At 41.0% G+C, this 25,668-nt stretch overlaps 1 protein-coding gene across 2 annotated transcripts; it reads left to right on the top strand.

The window, feature by feature from the left end:
- The first annotated feature begins 3,320 nt into the window (after positions 1-3,320).
- CRKL (CRK like proto-oncogene, adaptor protein) lies at positions 3,321-24,511 on the top strand. Of its 2 annotated transcripts, XR_005589467.1 has the most exons (4): positions 3,321-4,279; positions 9,282-9,747; positions 21,184-21,379; positions 22,484-24,511. XR_005589467.1 is itself a non-coding variant. In XM_039504640.1 (3 exons), exons 1-3 carry the CDS (start codon positions 3,966-3,968, stop codon positions 21,316-21,318), a joined length of 915 nt encoding a protein of 304 aa, XP_039360574.1. In that variant the 5' UTR covers positions 3,322-3,965; the 3' UTR covers positions 21,319-24,511. The 2 variants fall into 2 exon arrangements, 1 of the variants encoding a protein (XP_039360574.1); XM_039504640.1 differs by having other exon boundaries at positions 3,322-4,279; positions 21,184-24,511.
- Positions 24,512-25,668: the final 1,157 nt, after the last annotated feature.

The following is a 25,668-nucleotide window of genomic DNA, read 5'->3' as shown; positions in this document are numbered from 1 at the left end:
CACATAGGTAACTTTCCTTAGAAATTTAGAAAATATTTTTGCATGTATAGGCAACTTCACAATCGCATTCTTCACTTCCAGGCCTAATAATTTCTGTTGGTATTGCTGTATGCTGTTAAACAGCTATTGTTTTCCATCCTAGAGATGGTTGTATTTCAGTGGTTGGTGAAGTGATACTAATACACATATAGTTAGTGGTGTACTTTGGGATGCTTTCATATTAAAGGTGTTACGAGATTCTATATTTGAAATAAGGTTTTGGATTTCACATACAATCCCCATGTTACACAAAACTGGCAATTCTGTATGTATGAATAGTAAGCTTGGAATTCCCCTTGGACTATTACAAGTTGCCAGTTGTACCTTAGGGACCTAGAAACATGTCTAATTTGCAATAAAATCTCAGATTTTTACCTCTGACCTTGATATCACAATCTGGCCATTCCTTGTAAGGGTGTTTCTTGGACAGTGCTTTTTTTTTTTTTTAAATAAATGCCCAATTTAAATCTTCCATTTTGACAATGTTAAGGGTCCACAAACTTAAACCCCGTTTCCCATCCAAGACTTTTTAGATTTTGCACCATCTGCCAATATAGGATAGAAACACGTGAGGAAATTGCCAGATGTTGCAATCCAGTTCTCAGGAGCAGGGTTTAGAGAGTGAAAGAAGATGCTAAAGTTGGAGTGAGTCCTGCAGAAAGGGTCCAGTGTAGGAACTACAAAATTACTGCCCCAAGTCTTTCCGTGTTCATTTTAAATGTTTCAGATTTAAAAGAATTACATTGAATTTTTGGTCTCTTTGGGGGTTTTTTAACTCGTGTGTGTGTTTCCAACTCTCCTAAATTTGAGTAGGGTAATTTTGGCTCCTGCTGCAGGAGCTGTATCTATCTGATGGTACAGAGTTTCCAGCTTCTTCAAAAAATTCTAATTGTGGTCCCCATGTCTGCCTGTTCAACCAGCCCCACCTTTGTTTCAGCTTCAGGTGTTCTTCATTCCCCTCTCCTCTTCCCAGCCCTAAGGATGTTGATTGTAGGGAGGAACACAGAGGGGCCAACCCATTTTTCACAGGAGAGGAGTAAGCAAGGTCCTCAGTTGCCAGGCTCTTTCTGTTCTCCTTCTTCCCTGCTTGTAGATGCTTGAGCAGTGATTCTCAGACTATGGGTTGGGACCCCAAAGTGGGTCTTGACCCTGTTTTAATGGGGTAACCAAGGCTGGCATTAGACTTGCTGTGGCCAAAGCCTGAGCCCCACCACTTGGGGCTGGGGACAAAGCCCAAGAGCTTCAGCCCTGGGTGGTGGGGCTCAGGTTACAGGCTTCCACCTGGGGCTGAAGCCCTTGGGTTTTGGGGTTTTGTCCCCGTCCCCCCCCCGAACTAGGGGCAGTGGAGCTTTGGCTTTGGGTCCCCTGCCTGGGGCAGCGGGCTCAGGTCTCAGTCCTTCTCCTGCGGTTGTGTAGTAATTTTGGTTGTCAGAAGTGGGTCGCAGTGCAATGAAGTTTGAGAACCTCTGTGCTAGAGTAATACAAATAATAATGGTGTCAGCTGGTCCATCTCCTACCCAAAAAGTCCTCTCAACTTCTGAAGGGGAGAGGGGAAGAGCTCTATGTGCCTTCTTCAACAGCTGCTCTTCCCTAGGAGGTGTCCAGTGGGAGATGCAGATAATTTTTTTGGGGGAGGGGGGGAGGGAAGGTTGGCTCTCTGGCAGAACTGAAATTTACTAGAGGGCTGAACCTTCTCGCGTGGCTTCAGTCCCAGCCAAAATAGCATAGACTTGTGAGCGTAGGCAGCACTGGTTTCAATTTTTGTTTATCTGTAACTGTAATGGCCCATTTTTGGACCCTGTCAAGGATTCTCCAGGGCTGGCTTCTGTTCTGAAATCAGCACCTTCTAGTCACTGTTCAGAATAGGAGGTTGTGCTGGGCCAGCATGCCCATCACAACTGTCTAGCTAATGTGAAGTGGCCAATTCCATGGAGCTGCATGCACCCAGCAATATACTGGGACTATGGAAGTGGAGGCGGGAACATACTGGTTGGTTAATAATCTCCTCTTCTTGCTGCTGTTCAAACCTCAGGCTGTTTTGCCATGTCTTTTGTTAGAACCACCTTGATGTTGAAAGTTTCTGTGGCTCATAGGAATAGCACTTTGAGTTGGGAGCTGACTCTTCTAGGCTGCTAAAGCAGGGGTTCTCAAACTGGGGGTCGGGACCCCTCAGGGGGTCACAAGATTATTACATGGGGGGTCGCGAGTTGTCAGCCTTCACCCCAAACCCCGCTTTGCCTCCAGCATTTATAATGGTGTTATACATTAAAAACACTTTTTTATATATTTAAGGGGGGGTCGCACTCAGAGGCTTGGTATCTGAAAGGGGTCACCAGAACAAAAGTCTGAGAACCCCTGTGCTAAGGTGAGCCGTTCTCAACGGGTGCCTGCCTCTTGGAGGAACACAGCAGATGTTGTTTTGCCTGTTAAGAGACTTTTTTGTGATCCTTGTAATATTCAGTGTTTTTCTAAAATCCCCAGTTCATGGAGTCATGTGACTATGTTAGCATCTCAGCCTTCATTTAAAAAAAAAAGTTTCTAAAGAAAATATTGAAAATGTGAAATGTTTTAAAGAGCTGAAGGCCAATGCACAAATCCAAATTTTGTTTTAAAATACTTAAGTCAGTCTTGATGTTTGGGTTGGTAATATTGCAGGGGGGGGGTATGAAAAGCTCAGCTGAGAAGGGGAAGGGGAAGAGGAAAGGGCAGGAAAATGGGCTATTTTAAGATCTGCTCCACGTTCTTTGCCATGTGTTATACAGCTCAGACAAGATTATCCCGGTAGCCCCTTCTGGCTCTAAAATCTAGGGAAAGCTATTTTAACCTCCGACAAGAGGGCTCAATAAAGAGCCCTTGCTTCCAATTGTTCTTAACAGGCCTGAAGCCGGGGCCTCCTGAGGAAACTGTGAGGGGATAGACAGGCAGGGAAGCAGGATGGCGCTTGGGGTTTAGGTGGAGACAGACGCCTCTGAGGGATGTGCACAGCGGGAAATGTGACGGGGCCTGAGGAGACTGGGCAGGGGAAATCGGGGGGGGGGGCAGGATAGCGCTGGGGGAGTGTGAAGGGGGCTTTCACATGTGCCGTTAAAGCTGAATGTGAACCCAGCTAGCACTGTCCCGCTGGAAGCTCCTGGAACACCAGGCGGGCACGAAGCACAGACTGGCTGGGGCGGGGGGAGGGGCGCGGTGTGATTGGATGAAAGTCCCTCGAGGACGCGGCCCGGTGGCTGGCGCGCGCGCGGCCCCGGGCTGCGAGCAGCGGGGGGAGGGGGAGCTCTCGGAGTGACTCTGGGAGCTCGGGAGGGAGAGACGTGAACTCTTCTCTTTCTGTCGCTGCAGGCGCGGACCCCTGGGCGGGGGCGGCCCCTCCTCGCCGCCAGGCAGACTGGGCCGCTGCCCCGCGTCAGACCCCGCATCTCGAACCGGCTCGCTCTGCCCTGATCTGCCTCCTATGGGGGGAGCAGCAGGCTGCACCCTGCCCCTGGGGGCGCGAGCCCAGGCGCGGAGAGCGCCTGCGCGGGGCGGGTTCTCGGAATCCTCCCTCTGCCGGCGCAGGCCGCCATTTTGGCGTTGGCTCTGGGGACAGGAGCCCGTAGGATAAAGCGCGAGCCCAGCGTTTTTCGCTTCCTCACTGCGGAGTTGGCGCAGCAGCAGCCGCCCCTGGCCAGCGCCCTGGGCCTGGCTGCGTCCGTCGCCGCTCTGCGCGCCCCCGGGCCCCGCTGCCGGCCGGAGAGCGAGGCGGGAAAGATGTCCCGCACGCCCCGCCGCTGAGAGAAGCAGGGGCCCGACCGCCGCTCCCGCCCCACCCGGCTGCTCGCTGGGTCTCCGCCTCCCCGGTCACAGGATTCCTTTCCCGGCCGCCCGGGCCAGGCCTCTCTCCCCTCGGGTCTGTCCGGCCGGGCCTTCGGGCTCCCCCGCCCGTTGCCATGTCCTCGGCCGCTCGCTTCGACTCGTCGGACCGCTCCAGCTGGTACGTGGGCCCGCTCTCGCGGGCGGAGGCGCAGACGCGGCTGCAGGGGCAGCGGCACGGCATGTTCCTGGTGCGGGACTCGTCCACCTGCCCGGGGGACTACGTGCTGTCGGTGTCCGAGAACTCGCGGGTCTCCCACTACATCATCAACTCGCTGCCCAGCCGCCGCTTCAAGATCGGCGACCAGGAGTTCGAGCACTTGTCGGCGCTGCTGGAGTTCTACAAGATCCACTACCTGGACACCACCACCCTCATCGAGCCCGCGCCCAGGTACGTGCCACCTTCGATGGGCCACCCTAATGCTCGTATAGCCCCATCGCCTTGGGAGCTCTCGTGCAAAGGCGCTGGGCCCCCTTCACCTTCGTGACTGCAGTTGCCTTGAGTGAGGGAGTGGTCGTATGTTGTATCCAGCCTGTTCTCCGACTGTACTTAGGTGCCATCCCTCTGCTTGTCTGTGCAGTTGGGGACTGTGCTTCCCTGCCTCAGATCCGGCAGAGGTGGTACTCTCTGAAGTTTGTGCTTGGGTCCATATTCCTTCTTACTCCTGTGCCTCGGGCTGATATGAATGAAAACAGTATAACTGCTTAGAACCCATGCACAGACTCAGTTGAACTATGGTGACTCATTGATTTTAGTCTTCATTAGTATCTAGGGTAGCATTTCCTAAACTTCTAAAAGCTGAGACCCTCTCCCCTTCCCTTCAATAAAATAAAATATGCATTCCCCCTTAGTTTCACTATCTGATGTTAAAGACCTACCCATCTTAATGTATCTTACATGCCCCATACTTTGGGAAATGTTGTTATAGAATATGAACTAAAGAAATGAATCACTGCAGCCAGCTCATGCTTTGTCCTGTATCCAGCACAGGACCCTACTTGCCTGTGTCACTAAACTACATTAGAAAATGATTGATTGAACTTGTTCTTTATTCTTCATTTATAAAGTCTTTCTCAGCACCCTGCTTTGGTGTCTTTGGAATCCTGCACAAACAGCTACTAATGAGTTGTTATATGAAAATAAAATAATACTAGAAAGCGAAACAAAATGGAATTTAAAATCCAGACTTAGCTCGCTCTATTTATTTAGGCAGTTTAAAGTCTCCCTATTAGTGACACCAGTCTTTTAAAGAACTTTTTCAGCTAAACTGATTCTTAATTTTAAATTTAGCTCCAAACTTAGTTTTGCTTTTGATGACTAAGGGTCAAATAGGCTTGTCAAAAAATTCTACTGAGTAGAAAAACTTGAGCTGTCATGAAAAGCTTCCAGATAAAATTATTAAGAAGTGGAATAGTTTTGCCAGGGACCTGATAGAAACAGCATCACTTGGTATTTTTTAAACTAAATGCTAGAAAATGTTCAGTAGTGATGATCATACTTTGGCAGGAAAGACAGCTGCTCAGTAATTGACAGGTGTTCTTACCCATTTGCAGGAGCAGTTGAGCAGGACTGCCTGGTATCTCATACTGTCAATCAATGGAGGGTTGTGGCTCATTGCAGATATTCCTTCACAGTCCTCTTGCTTATCTTAATTCTTCTCCACTTGGATGCTGCATTGCTTTCCTAGAAGTTAAGCCTCTATTCTCAGTCATGTGCTTTAGTGATTTAATTTGGTTTCTTTACCCATTTGAGGCCTTGGTGCCATCTAACTTGATCCCAGGCAAACCTGCTCATTTGCCATCTCTTTATGGGCCTTGAGCATATAGGTATGATTCAGTTCAATGAACATACTCAGTATGCAGGCAAAACTATAGAAATCAATTGGAATTCTGCCAGCATAAAGAAAGCAGAATTGGGCCCTAAATTAACTCATACTGACATGCTTCCTAGCAGTAGTTGTAATACTACAAATGGGATTGATTAGGCAGAGGAAGTTTTGCTTGTAGCATATTATCTAAACTGTTACCCTAATTAAGCCTTCATGTTAAAAATTTACAGCTGTAGAAATTCAGTGACATGATGGTAGGGTCTAAAAGTTTTTTCTCTTTAAAGAGATGATGGGGTGGGAACTAATTTTTATCAGCTGCAGCATTTCTCAAATTATGTGTTCTTGTAATATGCTAGAATATGGGCAGGACTCAGGTAGCAGTGTCACTAGCCAGTTGCATGGTCGTGGAAGTACGTGATGATTTTTCCCTCCTTCTAAATTCATTGATATAATTTTTTTCAGTCGAATATCTTATTCCAGGGTTCTCGTGTTTTGAAGATGCTATTCATCCTTTTTTTTTTAAATGAATAATGTAAAAAACTGCTTGTTGCTTACTTAGTGATCAGCTCAACCCTCATCTGAAAAATACTTAATGTAGAGGAGCATTTTGGCATTTAAGAGCTAACAATTATATTCACTTAAGTGAACAGTTTATTCTGAGCTGTTTATTGGTTACTTGTGCTTTGAATCAGATGCAAGTTTTTACTGCAATTGCAAGTGTACCTGGGCTCTCGCTCTTGACTATATGCTTTCTGAGAGTATTGTATTCTTTTGTCCTTTCTGACTTCAGTAGAAGTTCATTTTAAACCAGTATTGTTCCGTATGTTTTTTCTTGAATAGCTTGTTAAATTGATGGGTAGTCTTGTTATTTTTTTTTGCAATGTTATGGCTTTGACAAGTTCATCAGTAAACTTGTTCTTTATTCTGTGTACAGTATTATATCAACAGTGAGGAAAGTGCTGTAAAACAGCAGTGCAGCTGCAATAGTGGAAGCATTAATATGGACTGGTCATAGACGTTCTTATCATTGTGGGTTAGCCAACATGATAAATCTATTTCTGGCCTACATTAGTGCTTCCCCTGTTACTACCACAGTTGGTGGTGCACCAGTGCTAGATCAATGATGGGCAAAATGCTAATGCAAAAGGAACACTTGCATTGGCTGCCGTGAGGTGTGATTGTGAAATGTTCTCAAACTGTGGAAGTATAGTAATGAAATGAATAGTAAATAAAATGAAAATGACCTAAATGGGGTACCTTTATGTTCTCAATTTTAGTATACTTTTCTTTTCCATTTTTTTAAGGAATGGGACAACTGCTGAGTACCAAAATAAAGCGTGTGTGTGTGTGTGTTACAGATTATTTTTTTCTGTGAAGAAATCACTGTTCTAGGCTACTGGGAGCTTATTTTTAAATACAGTTTTCTTGCTGTTTCTGAAGTACTAAGGCAGTGGTTCTCAAACTTTTGTTCTGGTGATCCCTTTCACATAGCAAGCCTCTGTGTGCGACCTCCCCCCCCCCATTTAAAACCCTTCTTTACATATTTAACACCATTATAAATGCTGGAGGCAAAATGGGGTTTGGGGTGGAGGCTGACAGCTCGCAACCCCCCCATGTAATAACCTCATGACCCCAGTGAGGTGTACCGACCCCCAGTTTGAGCATCCCTGTACTAAGGAGTGAAGCTAGGGCAGTTGAAGCAGCAGTTATGCCTTGGGTTGTCTTCTGCTGCAAAGGCATTGGAAACACTCTGCTACTTTTCTTTGTATTTTGGGTCCTCCTTCCTCCTGAATAACTCCACTGTCTGCCTCTGCTCATCTCTTTCCCATGCAGTAGCAGTACAAAACTGACATGATTCTTGACTGTTTCAGTGCTGCATACAGGGTTCTGCATAATAGCAATAATCTGAACAGGTTTTTTAATTTCACTCAGTTAAGAAAAGTTCTAAAGCAGCAGTTAGAAAGGCAAGATTGGAGTCTGCAACCATATGCACTAGAAACTTTTTCATTTTAAATAAGAACTTAAATTCTGTAGAAACTGACACTAGATCACCATACTTGCCCAGGGAAGCTGCCACCTTGTCATGGAGGACTGGATTTTTCAAACCTTGCACTATAGGATTATTGTATTCATAAAAAGAGGAATGCATGCTGAAGTCTTAAGTTTGCTTTTTTTGTAAGGACAATTTATCTAGAGTTACCCAGCAAATTAAGACTATTTTACAGTGGGTTTTAATTCCATTTAATTCTACACCATTTTATCTCTGGGTAATCACATCCACAAACACAAGTTCAACTACCATCTTTATACTGATGACTGACAGATCTACCTCTCTACTCCAGACATGTCACCTTCTGTCCAAACTAAAATCTTGTCCTGTCTTTCTGACACCTCATGGATGTCCAGCTGCCAGTTCAAGCTAAACATGGTTAAAACAGAGCTCTTAATCTTTTCTCCCAAACTCTTCCTGTTGCCTCTTTTCTTGATAACTGTGGATAACACCATCTGCCTGTTGCTTAGGCCTGTAACCTGGGTGTCATCTTCAACTCTAACTTCTCTGGGTCCTCACATACCGACTATATCTAAATCTTGCACATTTTTACATAACATCTCTAAGATACAACCTTCCTATCTATCCACACAACTAAAACTCTCTTCCAGGTTCTCATCATCTTGCATCTCGATTACTGCAATATCCTTTTCTCTGTCCCTGATAAATGCATTCTTGCTCTGCTCATAGCCATTCAGAATGCTGCTGTGAATTAATTTTTCAAGTCTGTCTCTTTGACCATGTCATCCTCTTTTTGTATTCCTCCACTGGCTTCCCTTTCTCTTATGACAAATGTAAGCTGCTTGTATTCACTTTCAAGGCCCCTCACAGTCGATCTCTACCCTACCTATCCTCTCTCATTCAATATCAAGTTGTGGATGCCTGCCTCTGTCCTGTGATGCGAGCCTCCACTACCTACTTGTTAAATTTTCAAACAAATGCCTTTGTGCTTTCTCCCATGCTGCCACTTCTGTGAAACTACCTCATTATTCAGATCTCCTTTGCTGTGATGCCTATGAAAAACTTGACAATATCCATCTGTTGTCTCTTCTCTTATACTTAGATTGTAAGCCTTTGTAGCAGGGCATGTCTTCTTGTGCTGTGTTTGTATAGTGCGTAGCACAATGTCTAGGACTTCTAGATGCTAAGGTAATTCAAATAATAAAGAAGTACCTTGCTGTGTTGAATCAGTAAGATAAAATATGCATCCTTCACCCATTTTTCTCCACCCTCCATGAACAGATTATAACTTTTTTAAAAGTTGAGACTACACAGTATAGTCTTTAGCTCATTGTTTAGAGACTTCAAGTAAGCACTAGTTGTACTAAATACCAGTTTGATAGCACTTTGAAGCAATCTTGTGACAGCTGAATTTCTTAGTATCTCTTTAATGTTAATGAATATTCTACTGTAAGAAATGATAGAGTAAATTGTTACCCAGTATACAGAGTCAGGTAAATATCTATTATTAAAAGTGGTGTGGTGTTTTTTTTGTTTTGTTTTTAAATACTCAGGTATCCAAGTCCACCAATGGGATCTGGATCAGCCCCTACCATTCCCACTGCAGAAGAAAATTTGGAATATGTTCGGACTCTCTATGACTTTCTTGGGAATGATGCTGAAGATCTGCCATTTAAAAAGGGTGAGATACTGGTAATTGTAGAGAAGCCTGAAGACCAGTGGTGGAGTGCCAGAAACAAAGATGGTCGTATTGGGATGATCCCCGTTCCTTATGTAGAGAAGCTGGTCAGATCATCCCCTCATGGGAAACATGGGAACAGGAATTCCAACAGCTATGGTATTCCAGAACCTGCCCATGCTTATGCTCAACCTCAGACCACAAGTCCCCTTCCCTCTGTATCCAGTACACCTGGAGCAGTGATCAACCCTCTGCCATCAACACAGAATGGACCGGTCTATGCCAAAGCTATTCAAAAAAGAGTACCATGTGCTTATGACAAGACTGCCTTGGCATTAGAGGTAAGATTTTTCTCAAGTTCAGTCTCTAACATTTTCAGTAGTTAATTTAATAAAATAAGAGCACAACTTAGTTGAAATGGTGGCAACCTGATTATGTAATTCATTTGAGTCATTCATTTGTGTGGCTATCTTGAGTAGATTGGGCTTTGCCTGGCTCTAACTCAAGTAACTGAGAGAACAAGGTCTTTCTTCATACCATAACAGCTCTACAAAAATAATTGCTTCACGCATACCACTTCCCTTTAGAAAGGGACTAGAGCACATATAAAAGATGTACCTAATTCAGACTCTTCCTTTCTTTTCTTTTTCCATAATATGAATTGTTTACTAGGTTTTGTTTGTAAGAATAATGGGATGGACACACCCTGCCCTGGAAACATGTGGGTCCATCACCTCTGTCAGTGGCAAAAGAAATGATAATCTGGCTGGCTTGGCTATTCTGCTGCACTTGAACTATGGATGGTGTTCATTTGAGCTTTGTTTTGCAGGGGGAATCCTGGAGGACCACACTAGTGGTCCAGGTTGGGAGAACTAGTTATAGCATCCTCCATATATAGCTGACATTATTAATTATCTGTGGGTGGTGGACAGTATGCCTCATATGCTTATTTCCTGCTCATATCTTTATATGACATCTGTTCATTGCTACTGGACTAGCCCCGCTATATAATTAGTGTTCTATGCTTGAATTTCCATTGGCCTGTATGGTGTTTCTGTAATTTTCGGTATGGCCTTTGGTCATATTCTAACTGAATCTTGACTTTCTGGATGAATTAGTTTGGTTCTGGGACATGTGAACTTTAGGCCTTGTCTGCATTGGGGATTTGCCCTGATTACAGCCACTGGTGTAGCTGCATCAATGCAGAGTCCTAGTATAGATAGCAGTTCTGTCTATTTGCACTCATGAAAAATAATGGTGCTTGAAACTGATGTAAGTTGCATCAGTTAAAATCATGGCTTATAATAGCTTACCCTGTCTCTACTACAAGTTTGCATCTGTACAGCTACGTTAGTAACTGGGCACTGAGGGCTATCAGGGTAGACAAGGAGTAAAATTCTCAAAAACACCTTAATCCCATCGACTTTAAATGATACTTAACTTCCTAAGTGCCTGAATCACTTTTAAAAATGGAATATATGGTCCTACGTCACTTGAGTACATTTGAAAATTTTACTCATGATCTAAATTAAAATTTTAAGATGCAAGGCAATAGTGTAGCCCATTTAAGTTTCTTGTGTTGGAACCCTAATGTGTTCCTGTATCTTAACAAACAAAAACTTCTAGTTGCAACATCTATTGCTGCTTTTCCAGAGCTCAACACTAGAACTAATATGTTGGGGATGGTGTGTTGAACAAATGACTTATGGATATGCTTTGTAGCCCCTAAATAGAGTTTGGGGACCCATGTTTAAGCATGATTATAGCTAAACTAGTTTAAAAAACTGAAAAGTTACAAACCATGTTAGATGTGTTTTAGACATGGTTCTGACACAATTTGGTGGTATCAATGCTGGCTGGCCACACCACATTTTCTGAAGTTAAACATAGTTCCCATTCTTGAGTGACAGCCCATGTGAATGAAGCTGAAAAACATATCCATTAAATGTTGCTGGAAGCAGTGGATTGTGACAGAATGCAGTGCTGAATGAAGTGCTGTTTAGCTATGGCTCACTTGCTGTCAGCAGGGAGCGGGGAGGTAAGGGAGAAAATGCAAGAAAGAGAGCAAGCAAAGATACTATGTATGGCTTCTTAGGTAAGTAAACTTTTCATTAAGTATTGCTCTCCATAAAGAGGCTCTTCTGAACCTTCATGCTTCAAAAACATGTCAGAAGCTAAGGCTGTTAAAGCAGATGCCTCATGTCTATAGACCCAGCAATTTTATATACCTTTTAAAATAATGTCTAACAATTTTCCTAGCTTTTATTAATGTCTCTCCTGCATAAAGTGACACTGTCAGGGTCAAAAATTGGACCTTAATGGGGGGACACCCAAAAAATCTTGGTGCGTCTTTGTGGGGGACCAAAGATCAAAATGCACCAAAAGATTTTACTCTGGGAGTGGGTGAGGCCTTTGGTCCACTGTTTGCAAGAAGCCGTAATTAACATTTGTGCAAATAATATAGGCAACAATTTTTGAATGCTATTTTCAATATAGTTGCATCCTGATGAGCTATTCATGCTTCTGAAACCAAGGCGGGAGACTTAGTTTGGGGTGGGAAGAGCATGCCATGGAAGCTCGAAAAGGAGGGGTGGGGAGAACCTGCTTATGGGCAAAACTGTTTGGAGCGATAACTTGCACAAATATTCTTTAAATTTTCTATTCCGCAACTCTAGTTATGTGGTCACTTCAGACTCTCACCACTGCTCCTGTGGAATTAATTGCCTCAGACCAATATATGGGGTTGGATTGTTAACCTCCAAATATCTGGAGTCTGATCAAGAAGGTCTTTTCTTCCTTTGCATGCTTTCACTGTTTCTGCCTTGTCAATTCTTTGGGAAGGGAGATGTCTTTCTGCCCAATCATCAGTTTTAGCTAAGAATTGTTATTGGGGGTCACATGGTGTCTTCTCCTTGGGAACCTCTGAAGTAAAGTTAGGAGGGGCTGCTCAACTTCTGTTCATAGTCACAGTGGCTGCAGCTCTTCCATACCTCTACATACAGAATCTCAGCAGCTCCTATACTGTCTTTTCCAGTGTTTCCTGATATACTTGCCAAGGAATTCTTTTGTGGTCTTCATTCTACTTCCCTAGGTCCTAGGTGGACCTCTGAATCACTGACCAAACATGTAGGGCCTTGAAGGGGCAGAGGCTTAATATCAATAAACTAAATAATAGTCCCTGAAAGGTTATAGTTTAATGCAATAGTAGTCTATAGGCAACCCGCAGGCCAGGTCCTGACTGCCAGATACTTTTAAACAGACCCATGCATACATAGGATTCTCTGGGAGAACTATGCATACAGCCCAAACTTTATTATCCTCAATCTTACGTTTTAGCCAAAAGAATATCCTCCTCTTCCCCCCCTCCCCTTTCAGAAGTTCTGGTGGAAGGAATTTGGGGGTAGGGGACATCCTGCACTTGGCAGGACTAAAGTGCTGCACCTAAATTTTAGGGATATTTTCTCCTTCCACCTTTTCTTTTGGGGGAAATTGGAGTCCTGACAATTGAATGAAGTTTATTGGTTCCACAAGAGCAAAGATTGCTGCTATCACTTTCACTACAATATTGAGTGGACTCTACCTTAGGTTTCCCAATATTGCAGATTTCATGGCTTTCTAATAGTTGTCTTATAAGATCATGTAAATTTAATCAGGACTTGAAAAACTTAATTTGCCCCCCCCGCTAGTCTGAGGACTAAGCCCTCTGACTGTGCCAAAATACATCAGTACCCAAAGCAGTGCTCCCTCCTGCCCAGTCTCCTGTTGGTTGGGTGTCTCCATTGCTTGGTCTTTCCTGACTGAATTCTCTGCCACCAAGCTAATGGTACCAAATACTCTTGTTGGATCAGTTAGTGCTAGGTCGCCCCTTAAATAAAATGTATGCTATCAACCACACTCAGAGCTGATGTTTCCATGTCCTGAACTGGACTGACCTCAGCCCACCACGGAAATGAAGCTGTTTCTTAAGAAATAAGGAGGTCTTTACCTACCATGTCAGAAGAGGGCTCTTGAGTTTGCGCTGGTCCTCCTGCAACCCAGGTAGAAAGCTCTTTTTGTGTATTAGGGTGAGGACCTGCTAACCTGGCAGAGTCCCGTGGTGGTGCTGGTGTAGCCTAATACAGTGACCTCTGAGTGGCAGCTACCCTTGGGGTACTAACAAAATCCTCCCACCGAACAGGGTCCTCCAAAGTAGTAGTAGCCCCACTGTACCAGTAGCATCAGCCAGAACTCTTTGCTGTGGTAATGTCATCTTAATTCTGAAGAAACACATCACTGCATTGGTTAACATAGTTTACATTAGGAAGATTATCTTTGCAATCATAAGTGTTTTGTTGTTGTGGGGGTTTTTTTTGTTTTTTTTAACGAAATCTTAAATTTTGCAGAACTTGATGGCATTTGCTTAGGAAAGATTCCTGTTCACTGTGGAGGGCAGCTTTTCAAGTCCTACTTTATAACCAGTTAAAAGTGGCTTACTTCATTTTTCAGCTGGCATTTGATTGCAAATGTATAGCTATGGAAAAGTTTTGAGTATGTCATTTAAGTATTTATTTCACCAAAATAGGTATCTGTTGACCTTAATTATATAACTGACTTCTAGACTCTCTCTTGGGTGTGTTACAATTAGGTTACAAAGAAAACAATTAATTAAGGAAAATTGAGGCACAAGTAGGACAAAATGTGCCAGTAGTTAGATTCCCCTGATGATGATGATGATGTACAAAACTGTGAGTGGCAAAAATTAGGCTACTTTTCTCATTAGTGTTTCAGCGTTCATACAGCAATGATAAATTTCCTTTGTGCAAGAAAATAGTGCAAGTAAAGATATTTAAAATGCATATTTTAAACATCACATCTACAACATCTGTTTACCTAATACTTGAAGCTACACACACAAGTTCCAAGTGCTTATTTTGAGACTTTACCATCAGGACAAGTCCAATAGACATCATATATTAATCATAGCAATCCTGGCACCAATTTTTTTTTATCCAGTCTCCATATTAGATGAGGTGTATGAAGTCCTCACTTCAGTGCCTTTGTCAAAGATGTTGGCTTACTGCTAAGCTTTTTCTGGATGAGATTTTTAATCTAGCTCTATTGGAGTTTCTTCATTTTTCTCTCCTTGATGTAGATGTGCTGTAGACACTGGTTGAAATTCTGTGCTGTGCCTCAGAAGAGATGGGTAAATCTAAGGGGTCTTTAAGCCACCTTTGCACCTACCACTCCAAGGCAGCCTGTCCCCAGCTGTCTGTACACCACAGCAATTCTGCAATCTCCATACGGGGATTGCAAAGAGATCCTTGGAAGATAGCCTTATGGTGTCTTCCTCAGACCCTGCATTGGGGGAATCCTGTTCCTGCAGGATGTAGGTTTTTAGGCCCCCTGTATGCCAATTTGCCCTCCTTATGTGGTGTAAAGAGGCTAAAATGGATGACCGTCTTGCTCCCTGATCTGAGGGGCTAGATTCTTTGGCCTGGACATCTCATTTCTCTGCCATCCTCTGCTGTCCCTTAGCTTTGGCACCCAATGTAACATGAAAATATTTGCATAATTTCCCTATTGTTGACTCCATTAATCTCCCAATGACATCTTTCCCTTCCTCCCTCCTGCTGCCCCAGTGACCTAGCATGACTGCCACCGCTACATAGTACCAGCTTCTTCCTTCCATGTAGCTGGACTTTGCTGCTGATTGTACCTCTTTTCACTGCAGCAGTTTAGCCCCAGCCACTATTTTCCTGGTTCAGTAGGACCTCAGATACTCTTCTCAACCCCACATTGTGTCTCAGTCTGGTTTTGAATGGGTAGCCAAATCTTAATGGTCCATTCAGTATTGTACATCACCAGTGATTCTGCCAGGAAAAATATGAGTTGTGAGGTAGACATCTGTCTGTTAGCAATTGGAATGAGATTACTAACTCCAGATAGATTCCAAACAGCCATTTGATTATTTCTGACCGCTATTCATCTAGTCAGCTACTAGTGAAGCACTGATTTACAGTTATGATTTGCATCTCCTGTGTTCCATGGTCAATCCTGTCCCCAAATGCACATCACTTGTGTCTTCATTAAATTGTTAAATTCACTTGGATGCAATCTTATATTTTTCTATAAATAAAATGACATGCACCAAACTTCTTCCCTTTTTATGATTCATGAATCAGTTCCAAATGGAAGACAGAGATATGGAAGAGTCTAGAGTACATGAGTAACACTTTGACTAGCATACTCCAAAAGCTGTATTTCCCTGGGCTTTGAATTCATGCTGTAACTGGAACGTAATTTAAAATACATTCCAATTTTATCATTGGGTGGGGACTAAATGGCTGCACCTCTAAAGAATTACTCATTTCAAGAGTCTAATATTAATTTTACTCCTCCCTCCAAAGATATTAACATGCTTTGCAAATGAAGTTAGCCTCAAAACATCTTGGAGATAACTAAGCATTGCCCTTTTTTTTATGAATTGGGATAATGAGGTCTTGAAATTGACTTGTCAAGTTTATTCAGAAGAGCATAGGAACATCTTAAACACCTCTATAATTTGCCATTGTTGACCTTATTTTTCCACAAGTATTTAGTCAGCATACTGAAAATGATTTAAGACAAATCAGATATAGGAAATAGTTGATTCATAAATTCTCAAACTAAATATAAAACTCCTCAATCTAAAATACAACCCACACTGTCTTGACATTGACAGTATTAACATGTCTGCTCAAAATCTTGTTTCAGCATCCTTTTCATAAAATCTTCTCAAGGAAACTGCTTTACTTTTGTAGATATAGTGTGAGAGGTTGGTTGTTCACAAGCTTCCAATTAAAGAAAACTCAGCTGACTAATTATAATTGTTAAACACCTTCTTTAGAAATATGTGGCGAGTTCTGGTGCATCGCTTGTACATCCACTCTTTAAAGCCTTTTCTTTCTCAGTGCTGCTCAGCAGAAATGTATTCAAGAGCAGGAAACTTTCATGTTTTGCTAGGAAACTTGTGGCCACTAGAACTTTTTGTTAAAAGCTATTCCGTGGAGTAAATCCATGTTAAATTAACTTTGGTGTAGAGCATGTGTTTGGAAAACTTAAATATGATACTGCTAGTTCACCTTTACACACTAAGTGCTCCTCTACTAAGCAGCCCTTTATTTCAAGATAGCAGAAATAACATTCTGAATCTGATTTTCAAAAATATATTTTTGAAGTCAGACAAAGTGATAAAGGTAATTTGGTGGTGTGGCGTTCTTCCGTATTGTATATAGGTAAATATTCTGGGAGATTGGTAAAATGGATTCACCTTGCTGCCAGTGCTCAAAATTGGTTGACTATTTTCTTGTTGTGAGGAGTTTACTACTTCATGGATAAGATTCACCTGTTTCAAATTGAATTGGTTGGTTTTAGGGTGTGGGGGGCAAATGCAACATCATCTATGATGCAGTTTGGGTCCAGAATCTGCATTTTAGAACTATGCCATGACAGGTTATTTAAATCTAGCACCATGCCATTAGGTCCTTTTATTTATGTAGATTGTCAGCACCTTCCTAAACATACATTTTAGGCCAGTACTTAAGTAGTAGTTTCCTGGTACTGAGTGTGACAATTTTGTCTCTAATCTTCCTTCCTGGAAAAAGTCACCGGTGGGCGGGGAGAGAATAGTTTATCTAGAGTGTTGTCACTGGTCAGTGAGTATATGTATTTGTTATGGTGGTGCCTTCTATGTGGGGCTAAAAACCAGCAAAACTCCAGCTAAAAGGTTAAACTGTTACGGTAAGCATTAGGCTTACCAGTTGACCCTGACTCCTGGTGTCCCCGTGTCAGGAGGGAGCGGGGGCCCCGCTGTGCCAGGCCCCCGCAGCTACCTTGGTTAACCGGTTAAACTATATAATTTTAATCATTTTAACCAGTTAACTTTAACTGATATTTACATCCCTAGCTTCTGCTGCATATAACTTTTTGCTCCATAATGTGTACTGGTTTCTAGCTCAATTCTAGGAGCAATTAAAATGGGGCTGGTGGTGGTCGGGAAAGCCATATATGGTTTAAATCTTATTGTATCCCACTAGTTGATCAGCCAAAGTGCTGTCAAACTATCAGTCCTAAGTTAAAACATCTTGAAGGTGGAGACAGGAGTTTCTTAGTAAAAATCTTGAATTCTTCAATTTTCTTCCCAGCTGGTGGGGATTTGACCTTCAGGGCAGGCAGTAATGCATCTCTGTCTGAAAAAGCTTATGTGAGAGTGAGGTAGGTCTCTTATGTGGAGAGTAGGAGAACCTTGAGTCCCTAAACGGTTAGTCTAGTCTGATATGGTTTTGTTGTCTAACGTTCTAAATGCTGTATACATGCTTGGAGCACAATACAAAAATTCAGTCTGATAAATTAGAGAAACACACAAGGTGGAAATGAAGTATAACAGCAAATCGCTTTCAACTGACTTGGAGAACATTTGAACAGAGCAGAAATAGGAAATGCTTCACTAGTCTCCAGCCACTGTACTCTTGAGTCCCAGTGATAGCTGCTGAATGTTTCCAGCAAACTACTGATACCTGAAACTCTGTTTAAACAAAGTCACTATTGAACGTACAATTGCATTTCTCCCAATGATATTTGTTTTAATGGGGAAGAAAGAAATGGGTTTAAGTGAGTAACATTTTGAAGAAAAACAACAAGGAGTCTTGTGGAACCTTAAAGACTAAAATTTATTAGAGCATAAAGTTTTGTGGGCTATGACACTTCTTCAGATGTATGGAGTGAAAATTACAGTAGGCAAGCATAAATATACAGCACAAGAAAAGATGAGTTCGTGTGTGTGGGGGGGGGGGTGTCAATGATTCAATCAGGGTGGATGTGTCCCATTCCCAACAGTTGACAAGAAGGTGTGAATGTCAGAGCAAAAATTACTTGTGCTAAGGATGTCAGTTCCATGAGGGTGGATGGCCCATACGCAACAGTTGATGGGAGATTTTGAAAGGTTAGCTAGTTTAAACTTATTTTAAGCTGTGTTCTTGAGTCTCTTATGGTATATTATGGTATTTCCCCTTAGAAGCAGCAGGGAGGGGTTGAAAAACTACATTTTTATGTACAGGATAAAGCTTACTTACGTATCTATGTAAAGAGCAGTTTAGTGTTTTTTTTTAGTGTTACTTCTAAAGAACATTCAGTATTTACTTGTCCCTCTTTGTGGCTTCTGTTGCAGTCTGAAAATCAAACTGTGTACCATGTTCATAATGGCTGCAAGGAGATTGCTGCTGTAGGTAGCTTAAATTATACTTTAAACTTTTATTAAAGGAGCCTTGCTTAAAGGAAGTGTGTCAGCCACATATAGCCTTTCAAGTAATTTATACAAATAATATGCCTAGTAGTCTTATTCAAATGGTTTTAAATAGTCCATTTAAATAACTGGCTTAAGAGCATCTGGCACTAATTCAACTTTCTGTGAAAAATACTTAGGAATTTTCTTTATATGTGACACTTTGGTTGAAAAGAGATAAAATTTTTGACTTGAGCTGCAACAGCAATAGGTACTGGCATAAACATGCAGTGTTACACAAAACTGTAAAAACAGTGTCCTTGCTGCAGTTTAAAGATCCCGGCACAGATCCTCTTTAAATTAGATAAACCAGTTTTAAACATTAAAACCATTTTCGGTAACTTGGTCTAAATAGTCTGACTGGGGACAAACTGTGGTATTAGAACAGAGTAGGCTAGAACCGGATTTTTACACCAACTGAGGGCCAAATACAATTTACTTAGTGATTTTGCTAATACTTTAAACTATGCATTCCAGTGCATTACAAATGCCACATTTACTAAGTATTTGTTAAAAAATACTAAATACCAAGGGGAAGCTGTGTACCTGGTGACCACCCTTTATAACATCTAGCTGCTGTTTCTTCATTGGATGGGCAGGTGACACTTAACATCTGGAAACCTTTGTCCCCATAGCATGGTGTAGAGGGTGGTGTTCTCTGCCATTCCACACTAAACTAGTCAGAATCGTCTACATTTTGCTTTACATTTTTTTTTTTTTAAAGTTTTCAACCAGCTATATAGAGCTAGTCAGGTTTGGAGGGTTTTTTAAACTATTAAAAACTTAAACCTTCTAAGTTAGAAAATTTGAAGTGTTTCACTGTTTTTTCAAGCAGCTCAAATTTGCACCTTGTTCATCCTACTGATTGCCTCTACTCCCTGCAAAATTCTTTTTGGTTTCCAATCCCTGTGTTTGCCTCTGCCTGTTGCTTTCCCATGTAGCAGCAGAGTTACATTAACTGGATTCTTGTCCATTTCATGGCTGCTGATGTGTTGAAAAGCAAAATGGAAAACTGACAAAACTATTTTTTGTTGTTTGAGAGAGCTATAACATCAGCAGAAGCAAACGCTAAACGTGTCTGCAGAATTAGGAAGACAGCACCAGTTAAAATTTTGAAAAAATGTTGATCATAACAAAGCTTTTCTTTAAAATGAAAGCTTTGATTCTGACAAATAATTGTATTGACTCTGATGCTCACTCAGGAAGATGGTGAATTCTCCATAGGTGAGCAGATACATTTGTCCAAACCCTGATTCTGGAAAACTTGAGACTGGATTTAGTATAGCAACATAAGGAAAAGCCAGCATGTGTTACTACTGAAGTGTATAAGCTGCTGCTAAAATGTTACATTACGAGAAATGTTAAAGTAAGCATCTGCTGCAGCTCCCATATTGATGCAATGTAATTATGAACTGAACAGGAAGGCAGGGGCTAAAGTTTGAGAACTACTGGAACAGGAGACTGTTCTGAAATATTTAAAACATTAGGAATATTTCAAAGACTATTAGCCAACTTAGTTTGATGCTAGTTCGTAGTAGAGATGCTGGGTATTCTGCTTCATGCACTGCTCTTTAAGCTATAGGTAGTATACATTTTTGGAAAAATAAGGGATATCTTGCCGTCAGTGGGGCTGTACTAACTTCCAGCTTGTTTAGCATTAAGTTCCTTAGTTCTTGTTCTTAATTTTCATTATGAAAGGGGAAGGGAAGGAATTGTCTTGACATTGCTCCTGCTCTTTAACAAATAGAATCTTTATTCTAGCTCTTATAAAAGAATGAGTTTCAAATATATATTTTTTCTCTTGAATAGGAAATGTAGCATTGATTTAGAAAACTATAGCTTTCTATATGACTACTGTATCCCTTCAAGCAATTAAAATAATTTGACCATACAATGAATTAAGATTTTTCCTGTAACTCTGAAATTCAACCTTGTTTAACAGCACTGACCTAGTTAAAGTTTCAGAGTAGCAGCCGTGTTAGTCTGTATCTGCAAAAAGTGCCACAAGTACTCCTGTTCTAGTTAAAGTTGGAACCTTTAATAGTGTGAATACTACATTCCTTTGAAATATAGACATCACATTTGATTATACCTCTTTAAAACTAACAGTATTAATGTAAGCTAAATATACTGTTGCACAACTAAAGTAAACAAACTGCACACTTTCCCAGAGGAAAGACTGATAGGAACACATTGTTGTTCCTGTATAATTCAGTTAATTTGCCCCATGAGTAAATTATCAAAAACGAAATGTTTTTTAGTTAGCTGCAAAAATGATGGGGAGGGGGAATTGCGTACATAAATGTCAAACCTTACAAAAACTTGGTTATGAGAGAATAATTTACTTTGAAATTAATCTCAATAAGCTATTTTTCTCTGATCTTTTAATGCAATATTTTCTCCCCAGTTTGATTGTATATCTTTATGCTAGCAGCTGTAGTCCTGTAATGTAGTAACTTTTTTTTTTTTAATTATGCAGGTTGGGGACATTGTGAAGGTTACAAGGATGAATATAAATGGTCAGTGGGAAGGTGAAGTCAATGGCAGAAAAGGGCTCTTCCCTTTCACGCATGTCAAAATAATTGACCCTCAAAATCCAGATGAAAATGAGTGATTCCTGTTGCCCAGCTTACACTGCTGCTTCATTTTTCTGGCTACGATAAGCATCATTTGAGGTGGGGATGATGACTGTTAATGGCACATTGCTAGCATTGTCCATTTTTCTAGCTTGCTGCAGTTTGATGGTTCTTTTTATACACATTTGGAATGCACACAACTGAAATCATGTGCTGACCATACCATAGTTGCATCATCCAAACTGTAGTATCACTTCTAGAACTATTTTGGCCCTTAAGCTGGAGAAGACTGAAATCATACAGGCAGATAGTAAATAGGAGCAAGAAAATAATCTTTCCTGTTTGAGGCTTTCAGGAACAGAATGTTGTGGCTTATTCATTAGGAGGAGAGTTCTAATCCTGAGATTAAATATGAAACTTTTGCATCACTGTCCAAACAGAGGAACAACAAAAAAAACTGCAATTTTGTGGCTGAGGAAGGGAAGAGCTGAATTTGAGAGAAAATCTGCCCTAAGATAATATAGTCAAAACAAGTCTCTTTATAGACAATTGGATCTCTTGTGCATTTTGAGCAGCTATTTTAACAAGGCTGTTTTTGTGATACAACTCTAAGCTTGCTGTTGACTTAGAAATAAAGTTTGTGTGATGAAAGTAAATACCCATTGAAGTGAAGACCTTTATAAGAAAATGTTAGTTGACATTGTAAATGGTAGCCCATTCTGTGATATACATAAAACCAATTCTGCAGACTATTGAATGCAAATATAAAAGTTGCTGGATGATTTGCAAGCACTAGAACTGTAGAAACAACCTTTAAAAGGGAAACACTTAAGCCTGGTCTACACACAGACTTTTTTGTACTGGTATAGCTCTTAGGGAGGAGTATAGGTTTTTTTTTTAAACAGTTTTTACTAGTACAGCCTGGTTTCAGGGAGGGGATAGAGAGATAAAGGTGCCTTATACTGATATAAGTTATGTCAGTATAATTGCATCCACACCAGGGGGTTGTACCACTTTAAACTTTTATAGGTAAACAGAGCAACTTGTGTAGATGAGCCCAACTCCATGACTTCTTCTGCCTGCCTCTTTTTAAATGAATTTAAAAGATGAATTGAAAAATTTTAATAAATAAAATACATGTGAAAATAATTATGCTTTTTTTTTTTTAACCCTGTGGGGGCTCTGTTTATATCTTCCCTACAGAAGCTGACAACTCTAAATAGCAGGAGGATGTACTTTAGGTATTAAGCATGCCTTCAAGCTTAGCAAAAGATGCAGAAATCCAAACTTTGCTTTCAGCATTTAGAGGAACTTATGTGAAACATTAACACTTAAAAGAGTACATGTTCAGACATAAGATGGGGGAAGAAAATACTTTTAAGGATGTTGGGCAGTTCAGCCCTAAGCACATGTTGCTCTGAACGCTCTATTGAAGTGCCTTGAAATTCTTGGAGAGAAGGCACTGAAGCATGCAAAAAACCATTTTGCAGCCATTGTTAATTTTTAGAAAAGCATCTCAGCTTACCTATTAACATTCTGTAGTGCTCATCAAATGGCTGACAGTCTGGAGAAACTCTTCTTAAAGCATTTTACTGCCAACCAAACTTACTGTGAAAGAGAAGAGCATTGACTAAACATGTGGTGCTGTAGGATTACCTGACTGTGGGCAATAACTGTCCTTTGCAATGCAAACAGTTATGCAGCTCTAGGAAAGTGAGTGTCCCTGTTAATCTGCTTGTGTCTGGACCCTACTGTAAATTATTATGAAGCTCATACTACTGAAAGTTACTTTTGTATTTAAACTGCACTAAACTCAGTCTGCCATAAGGATATCTTATTTTGACCCTGGCCTAGCTGTTGACAGCTGTCAGTGTATGGTTTTTTCATTTTAAAAGCCATAAACCCGATTAATTCAGAAAATTACTTATTTATCAAAAATAAGTATTTCCTTACACTTTCCCTCATTTGGATATACTGTGTACCTGGAACATTGTAAGCACTGTCCTGGGTTAATCTCCCTCAAAGAAGCAAACCATCTGTCTGCAAAAATCTCAGCATTACATGGTGGTTTCTAAAGCAAAGAAGAATACCTAAACAGTGTGCACCTAGTTTTGGACCACTTAAATGGCTCCCTGTGTCTAATACTAAACACCACCTCTTACTAAAATGTATCACATTGAACAGTCTAAGTTGATTGTAAACTTGCATCAAAATGTCTTCACTATTTTATTAAGAGATGTATTTTATATAAACTGCATTTGATCAGTTTGTGTTTCTCCTTCAAAGATTTGTTTCTTGCAGTGCTGTCTGTTGCTTTAGAACACCTCTTCAAAAATTCCTTGATGATAGATAATGGTCAGTACAGCTGTTCTTTGGGAGTATAAAATATACTTGCTTCAATCTATGCAGTATTAGGTGGATCATGTTCCACATTTAATTTTTATGTAGGTGTTGGTTTCAAACTAGCACTTTTGTCAGTTGTCAAAACCATTAATCATGAAAGGTTTACTATTTTGTCTTTTCCTCTGGTGTATGTGTGTGTATATATACTGAAGCCTCTGATTAGAACAGTTTTCATTTTAACTGGTCAGTGTCCACATCACTGGATAAGCACTAACTCAATTCATAATTGTTTACAAGTCAGGCAGGAATAAATAAAGGGAATATATCCTCTTTGGGTGGGGGCTCTGAACATTATTTTTGTAAAGGGAAAAAATGCTTTCTTTGTGCCATTTCATGTGCCTGTAATCTAACTTTTTATATTGTATTAACATCCTGGGAATGAGTGGGCTTTTTGTTTATGGTAAAGTTTTCAAGCATCTCCAACTGAAAAACTAAGACCTGCCTAAGACAGCCTTTTGGGTCCAGTAGAAGTGTTCCTGTATAGTTGTCATTTTCTGTTACTTGTATTAAATGAATTTTTTTGCAGTGGGAAGGTGGCCTTCTATTTGAGACGGTCTTCACTGTGTAAACATTAAAACAGTATGTAATTTAAAGACCATGAACTTCAGGCAATAATAAGCAAGCTTTTAAAGTTTATTTTGGGGATCATAGCTTGTTTTATTTTTTGTGCTGTAAAATTAACAGTATTAAATGAATTATATTCTTAGAATACACGGAGTGTCTCTTTTTAAGACTAGTGCCTTTTTATTTTCTTACTCCACTTATTTCTTAGTACTGGTCCCATATCAAGCCAGTGTTATTAGTGCCCTGTTTGTACAGTCTAAATAAAAAACTTGTAACATTATCTGTGGTCTGTACAGCTTTCTCCAAATTATTAGAGGCTTTATTCTGCCATTACTTATCGCATGAAAGTTACACCAGTGATCTTGGAAAACTTCAGCAAGGGAGGGTCCAAGTATATTTAGCCTCTGCCAGATGTGAGAAACAACTGTTCATTTGCTCTTTTCCATCTTCCCAACAATGAAATACTGCTTGGTGAAGAAGGCTGATCTGAGCATTGCATTCATCTGTAGACATGATAGGCTAATTTTACATTGCATTTTTAGTACTGCTGCAGTATAAAATTAGCCTAATTCCTGTCCAACTCTTGATTTAAAAAAAATGCTAGATGTTATTGCAGAGAACATAACAGTAAAGTGTTCAGTTTACTATGCATGGACTAAGATATGGTCTACACCAGGGATTGGCAAACTTTGGCATGCAGCAGGCCCTTATGTGAGGTTTGTTTACCTGCTGTGTCTGCAGGTTTGGACAATCAGCTCCCACTGGCCACAGGATGTGCTGGCTGCTGCTTCCCACCACCCCCATTGGCCTGAAGCAGTGAACTGTGGCTGACAGGAGCCATGATCAGCCAAACATGCCGATGCAGCAGGTAAACAAACTGGCCTGGCCTGCCAAGGGGCTTATCCTGGTGAGCTGCATCCCAAAGCTTGCTGATCCCTGGTCTATACCCACATTTCATTCATCTAAAATAGTATTTCCTGGGTAGATCAGGTCTAAATTTTACATGAGCCTTGAAAGGGAAGTAGTTAGCTTATGGGCACTAATCGTAAAAAGCATATCTAAGGCGTTCTTTACTTCAAGTTGAGTATGTATAACAAACATGCTTCTGCAGCCACTTTTAAAACAGAGCCCAAAGGATCAGATGGTTGGGCTTTCAGTAATTGAACTCCTGTTCTCATTCAGGACCAAGTATAAAATCTAATATGAAAAAACCCTAAAATGAGTTTCTCTCACCATTTTGGGAGTAGGAACTCCTAAGGCACATGAATTTTTTTTTTTGTGGGGGAATAGCAGCTGAGAGACAGTATTCACTGTTTTATACTCTACCCCCCAGTAGGCTGTTGTGGCCAGAATAGTTATTCCTTAAATCTCTCCCTTAAATTGAACAAGAAGCTAGAGATGGTTCTACCTCAGTAGAGAGC

Source organism: Mauremys reevesii, linkage group 18, assembly GCF_016161935.1.
Source record: "Mauremys reevesii isolate NIE-2019 linkage group 18, ASM1616193v1, whole genome shotgun sequence".
Classification (NCBI taxonomy): Eukaryota; Metazoa; Chordata; order Testudines; family Geoemydidae; genus Mauremys; species Mauremys reevesii.
This window is presented reverse-complemented; position numbering and strand designations above follow the sequence as displayed.